Raw genomic sequence first — 7,500 nt, 5'->3', positions numbered from 1 at the left:
ACTGACTAGGTGATGTCTTGATAGTCCTTTTCAGAATATCTACAGGTTATTTGGTGCAATTATCGGCCTATTTATGAAATTTCACGATTTTCTCTCCATATACAAATGGCTATTATTGTATTTCTATTGGTTGAAAGTATACAGGGTTGACCAATCAGCATCGCGTTTCACCCGTGTTAGGAACTGAGGGAAATTGTAAACAAAACCTTATATCATAAATGTGAATTATATAATGAAGACACTTATTATTTATGGCAATAATGATAATACGAGTAATGATAACAACGACACTAATGATAATAAGAGTAATAATAATGATAAAAATGACTAATAACAATGATTATATACTTATAATATAAATATCATTATCATTACCATTACTAGAAATATAATGATGATAATGATGACAGTAATGCTTATAACGATACCAGTAATAGTAACTACAATGGTAATGATAATAGTAATAATGATCAACAGTAATAGCGATAATGATAATGACAATTTGATGAATAGCGCCACTTTATCATCTGTTCCTTCTCTACACATAATATACCTTATAAATAATCATCGTAATGAAGCTATGTGGTGTAAAATTGCATAGTTAGAGCAGCATAATTGCTATGAACTTTTAATAATGTGGGTAACCATTGATCCATGTGATTGTAATGAAAAATATTTGTGAAATTTCATTTTTAGTACAGTACTGCTCATTATCTGATCGTTACTCCCAATTTTTTATTTAATATGATCATTTTCAATTTTCTCTAGTTCTGCAACGTCTTTTGGGATCATGCCAAAGTTTTATATTCCTCATTATTTTAGATTCAATTATTGACAAACAGATTAGATGTTCTTGCTGAATTCATGACTTCAAAAGGAAACTCCCTAAATCTTCGTACCACACTCACTGATAGAAAAATCCGAAGAATAATATATAAATTCCTAAATGCAGAAGACCTCTTGTTGAAGGAGGAAAGCCGTACCACTGTAGACCTCACCTGCTCACGAATGCACCGTGAGACCGAATAGGAATCTGCCATTTGCACAATTTGGGACCACCAACTTAGGTTATACGGACACTCGTCCCTCTTGGCGGCTCGCTGATATACGAGGGGGCTTCAAAGAGTTCGTGGAAAAAGGACAGTATAAAAAAAAACGGTTTCAGCTATTTTTTTATTTTTCAACCTATGCTCCATTAAGGTCAATACACTTCTGCAAACGTTGATACCAGCCGTCCGTCTGAGGAAACCTGAGGGTCATGTGATCTGAACCATGTCAGAGCAGCTCTTTTTATATCTTTAACCGAGGGAAAACTGGTACATTTCAATTATCTTTAAAGTTTGGAAACAAAAAGAAGACGGATGGGCTAAATCGGGGTTGTAAGGTGGATGCCAGACGATTTCCCATCGAAATTCATGTAGCACAGCTTTTGAGATTTTTTTACAATTTTCTCAAAAGCATTCATTATAAGCAGATGTAATTGTTTTCTTGCTCTCGAGAAAGTCAACCAGCAAAATCCCTCTGCATCCCAGAAGACAGTGGCCATGACCTTTTCCCTCGAATGCTAAGATTTTGCTTTGACTGGTCCAATTCCACCCGTGAACAGCCACTGCTTTGATTGAATTTTGTCCTCGGGATCGTACTGGTAGAGTCATGTTTCATTTCCTGTCACAACTCTCTGTAGAAAAGCTTCAGAGTCCTCATCCCAATTGTTCCAAATTTCCATTGAAAGATTTACCCTTGTTTCCTGCTGATCGGGTGCAACAGCCTAGGGACCTATCGAGCGGGAAGCTTACTTAGCCTAAACTCTCCACCGGAATTGCGTGTGCAGAACCCACAGAGATGTTGAATATGTTTGCTATTAATCCATTGGTTATTCGTTTATCCTCTTCAATCATGTCACGAACAGCATCAATGTTTTGGTAGATTCCATGTTGTTTGAATAGTGCCTGACTTCCAATCTGCAGCGATTTGTTATTACCCACATTTAATGGTTCATGTATGAACACGTTTGTACAAGAATGTTCAGGTGCATTGAAATCAAAATCCTCCCATATGATTTTTAGTTATGGACTTTTTTTCACGAACTTTTTGAAGCCCCCTCGTGTGTGTGTGTATATATATATATATATATATATATATATATATATATATATATATATATATATATATATATATATATATATATATATATATATGTATGTATATATATACATATATATGCATACACACACAATATCTCTCTCTCTCTCTCTCTCTCTCTCTCTCTCTCTCTCTCTCTATATATATATATATATATATATATATATATATATATATATATATATATATATATATATACACACACACACTTTTTCTTCCCTCTTCTCTCCATGTTGATTTTTATGGATTTTTATCAATCAGTTTTGTGGTTTTAACTTGTTCCTTTACCTGAGCTAGCTTGACATTAGCCAGTGCCACTTTAGTCTTTTTGTCTCACCCGTGACTCATCTGTGTGTAGCGTTTTATTGGCTATTTGATTAAAACTTTGAACTCTGCGTCCAGGTCTCTGACATCAAGCTAGACTTCAATTTTTTTCTACATTACCGAATTTTTCAACATTCAGAATATCACAATCGCGGTTTTCTGTAAAATTGGCAGTGTGCTTGCTTGTGTATGTTCCAATAGGTTTTGTGTATTTAACAAGACTACCCTAGAGAAGGGTAGCTAAAAGATGGACCTGGCCAAGACTAAAAGGCCTTGGAGCCAGCGAAATACTTACGGGGGTCTTTATTAAAAATTAATTTTATCTTTACCATTCAGGCCATTTTTTCCAACACTCATAGGCTCCCCAGGGCGCATAAAAGATACACTAATTGACACCATGCCTTTACTTACAGAAGAATGTGTGTGTGTATGTATGTATATATATATATATATATATATATATATATATATATATATATATATGTATGTGTGTATATACATATATAGCCGAGCAATATACACATAGCATCAATCATGACTACATAACGTGTCCGTGTACATAAGGAATGTACACGTGTTCATACAATGTATTCATTATCATCACCGAAGCGGTCCGACCACGTAGTCTCGAAGAAAGCAATGAACTGGTTTCTTGGGGAAGATCTGTAAGCCTTGTCTTTGGTTACAGAATCCAATGAATTAATGCTGAAGCATAATATAAATGATACAGATTTAGTCACATAATCATAAACAATATTAATTTCGTAACTATGCCACTTCGAACATACAAAAAAATAAAAATAAAAATATCCATTATGAAAATGGGGTAAATGGTACGTACAAGTTTTCATATTTTTAAACATTTTATAATAACTTTCTACTCTTTTTTGTGATGTTTATAGATACGCAAGGATAAACACCACTGTCGCAATATGCTTGGAAACTATTCAGTTGCTTTAACCTGCTGGCGTGACCACCAAACCAAAGCTATGACTGTGCCAAGAACTGAAAGTGTTCGTAACAGAGAAAGGAACTTCAGTACCTGTCGACCAAAAAGTTATCAATTCACAAATATCTGACCGGAGACACTTCCGACAATGTACCCTCCTCGCCGAACCAACTTCATTTGCATGCATGACTGGGAAACAATGTGTTGATGCAAAGACAAAGGAAATGAATAATTCAAGATTTCCCCTCTGCCTTTTGTAGAGATGTGTCCATTACGGCTGACTGGTTTGGCATCAATTGTCTACTTCGACTTTCACATTGATACTCTTTGGCAGCAGGTGTAATTCATGCACAGATGGAAGAATATCAAGCCATAGATTAAAATACATATTACTGATACCTGTAACGATCAATCTAGAACATTTGTAATGGTGTTGCAAATATATATCATACCCTTTCACTGCATTACCACTTTAAAGTGTTTTCACCATATGACGCCCCCACCCCCACATATTCAACATAGTACATCTACTGAACGATTACAACACGTCCTCATGCTATGTAAACTAGAAAAGTTAGAACTCCCGCTGTGAATGAGTACTGGGTAGAAGACCGAACTCTTGTGCCTGGTAGTAACTTCTTGTCTTGGTTTCTACCCTTTCTTGTCTTTGTTCTTCTAGGATAAAATACTCTTTAGCATCTCAACCATACAAAAGGCGCTGAGCTCTAGCCAGGACGCCTTCTTTAAACCCATTTCACAAGCTTCACTATAGTAAAGCAAAAAGATACTTGCTATTTGGTATTCACAGTACCTCTTGTTTCCCTGTCCGCAAATTCCTCATCCCATCTCAATCGCTCTAATTGCTCTCACTTTTTCTTTAATAATTCTCTCTCATATGAATTATTTGATCTTTCCAAGTTCTTTGTATCTGTTCCGAATCTCTCTCTTTTGCTCGAGTGTTCTCTAAACTAACTCTTCTGTATCAGTTTATACACTTAACTTTCACTGGGAAATGTACGTGAAATCTGTTTCTGATATTCTTTTCTCTGGGATATAAAGAAAAACATAAAAGAGTTGTCAGTTTTATTAGAAAATTCATGAGCAATATTTAAGATGGCAATGGCCTAGGCAGTTAACTTACAAAACATATCAAATATCTTAAAAAAGTAAAGTACTTCGTGAATGCTGAGACTACTCTACTAAACTTACAATTCCTGAAGAAAAGATTGCAAATAACCTGTCCTTGAAAACCGGCAGTGACATGCAAAATAACTAAATCCGGTTGTGTCTTTACCATGATCCCTAATACCCAGCATGAGGGATGATTAGGATCACTTTAGTATATTTAAATAAAACTAAAAAAACAAGAAAACACAAATCTTTGGCTCACATAAATAATTTACCGACGATGGAAGACAAAAATAAGACAAATCAAAAATAAATGTGTATCTCCAGTTCTTCAAATACTAAGAGATGGTCAACTGTTTATCACCTATTTGCAGGTATTTTTTGTTCTTACTTGCTTGGCATTGGTCCATGCCCTCTCGTCAACTTGGAGTATGATTGGTCTACAGTTACTAATTTTGCATTTAAATAGGACACAACATTTTAATTAAAAATAAAAGAAAGTGATATACATGTTATCTATTATCATATCATATTATCAGATAAAAAAAAGAAACAGATGACAACTATGTTGGTTACCTAATTATATAGATATACGAGGAGGAAAAATAAAATAAAATAAATAAAAATACAAGATTCAAAATCTGCACCTCACAAACTTAGAACTACAAGCCAATGACGACACAACTCTCCTTGATCGATGGGTAATCTTTGTTGTTTAATATGATCATTCATGTCACATTAATCCTAAAGCTACCCTTCATTTGAGCAATACTGCTTGGTCTTTTATCGCCATGCCTTCAAGTTCCATTGTTTAACATGATAATAACACAAGGCAAAGTATGGACAGTAGAGCAACAGCACTGAAGTGTATATAATAATAGTGGCCTTGTCACATGAGCTATGATCATTAATGACACTAAAAATGCTGTCACTAATAACTTTTTTCAATAGTCTTGGTCATTACTAAGTATTCTAAAAAATAAGAGAATCTGAGGGCTGAGTTGTTACTCTAATCACAGGGCTTGTTATGGTTTATAAATATTGAAAGCTTTAAGGCAGTGTATATCTGGTCATTAAGTCTTTACTTCTGTTGACTTTCAAACTTCACAACAGAGTTTTTATTTATAAATTAAAAAATGAGGTATGAATGATAAGAAAATGGGTAGAGTAAGAAAATAAATTGGTTGCAGGCACCCCTGAGAGATTGTATCTAATAATATCACACAATACATACTGTTTGAAGATTTAATGACCCTTTATATGACAAATTACATTAAGCTTAAAAACTTGTCTACACCTTTTTTACAGATTTCTCTAAATATCACAGTTTACAACCTGAATAACCAACACCTCAATAACCTTTAGCAAATTGTCCATCATCTGATTTTGGCCTTTCTCTAATGAAATATCTCTTTTTTTTGGAGGTCTAAAATCTTTGCTAAAAAATAGAGTGTGTTAGTAAATATTCAGTATAAAAAACACTTTCAAATGATTCTCCATTTTGAAACCATCTACAGCAAACCTAATACTATATGAAGTCTCTCATAAGGGTATTTGCCTTTCTAACTCTACCACGGCTACTAACGTCAACCTCTTCATTTTCCTCTTCTTCACTGTACCTCGGTCTTTTTTTAGACTTTTTGCTCTTAGTACTTTCATATTCAGAGTCACTTTCATACGAGCGTTTTGCATTTGCTGGATTCGTCATTAGTTTCCCTTTACCCTTGCTGTATGGAGGCGCAGGGTAACCTTCACTACTTTCTTCTGATTCAGAATCTTCACTCTCACTCTCTTCCTCTTCCTCCTCCTCATCACCATGATCATTTTCACCACAGGTAGAAGTTATGACCCTCCCAAATACACGTCCTCTATGTTCAATCTGATCAACTACAGTAACAATCTGACTTCCATAACTTAGGGGTTGATACGGAATGGGTGACTGGCCAGGTCTGTTGACTGTGATGAGTTCTTGTACATTCTTCGGTTGTGGCCGCTTGCTTGGTGGCTGAGCCTTCTTAGAGGTCTTGGCATTCGTGCTGGACTTTTTCTTTGTATTACTTTTCTTTGGTTGGGATTTCTTTGCATTCTTTTTCACGGGCATTTTCTTCTTAGATTGTTTGGCCTTCTTTTTATCCTTCTTCTTTACATGCTTGACATTTTCTTCACTGCCTTCGTCACTGTCTGACTGAGAACTTGACTCTTCTTCCGTCATGTCTGCATCATCAATGAAATCTTTATCAACAATGAAATCTTGGTCATCCTCATCATCACCATCAAGGATGATCTTTCTTGCCCTTCTTACACTGGATGCAACACCCCTCTTTCTTCCTCGACGACTGTTTAAGTCATCCTCTGCACTCTCCTCTGTACTTGATTCTAGGTCTTCATCATCAAATTCAACCTCACTCTCCTCTTTATTATACCGTTTGATGTTCACTGGTTTCCCTTTTGTTGCGGGCGGTATCTGACCTTTACTCTTTCCTTTGGGATGAGCCTTACCTACACTACTAGAACTACTATCACTTGTGGATTGTCTTCTCTTAACGTAACCAAGCTTTCCTTTGGATTGATCTTTGCTGTAATCATTACCTTCATCTTCTGAAAGACTAGAGGAACCACTACTGTCTTCACTATCTTCACTGCTCTTTGGCTGAGTCACTTTTCCAACTCCTACTTGTCTGGCCTGCTTTCTACTGTCCACACCATTCACTCCATTTGACTTGCCTTTGCTGTCACATTCCTCCTCTGACTCTTCATCACTAGAGCTTTCAAGCCTACTTTTCATGCCAAATATTTGGCCATTAGTTCTTTTTGTACTTGGGCCAGGAATATCACAACCACTACTATTGTCATTACTTTCACTTTCCACAACATTTTTCTTTTTGGTGGTACCACCACTATTTTTGTTTTTATAACTTAAATATTCATCCTCACTCTCCTCTTTGTACTGGACGGTA

The 7,500-nt window shown here is 35.6% G+C and overlaps 2 protein-coding genes across 3 annotated transcripts in view; both read right to left on the bottom strand.

The window, feature by feature from the left end:
- Dna2 (DNA replication helicase/nuclease 2) overlaps positions 1–16 on the bottom strand; it is a 16,905-nt gene extending 16,889 nt beyond the window's left edge. The window contains exon 1 of the mRNA XM_043007417.2: positions 1–16. This exon is cut by the window's left edge and continues 129 nt beyond it. The gene's annotated coding sequence lies outside the window, so the exon portion shown is untranslated.
- A 4,468-nt stretch (positions 17–4,484) lies between these two features.
- Positions 4,485–7,500, bottom strand: part of BRWD3 (bromodomain and WD repeat-containing protein) — a 27,830-nt gene continuing 24,814 nt past the window's right edge. For both annotated transcript variants that reach the window (XM_043007411.2, XM_043007412.2), the window contains exon 25: positions 4,485–7,500. This exon is cut by the window's right edge and continues 337 nt beyond it. In XM_043007411.2, coding sequence (XP_042863345.2) covers positions 6,072–7,500 — 1,429 coding nt within the window. In that variant the 3' untranslated portion in view covers positions 4,485–6,071.

The sequence above is a fragment of the Penaeus japonicus genome, unplaced genomic scaffold, assembly GCF_977035675.1.
Source record: "Penaeus japonicus unplaced genomic scaffold, GWHDUDI00000001_assembly GWHDUDI00000013, whole genome shotgun sequence".
NCBI classification, from domain to species: domain Eukaryota; kingdom Metazoa; phylum Arthropoda; class Malacostraca; order Decapoda; family Penaeidae; genus Penaeus; species Penaeus japonicus.
Note: the sequence above shows the minus strand (reverse complement) of the source record. Positions and strands in the feature narration are given on the sequence as shown.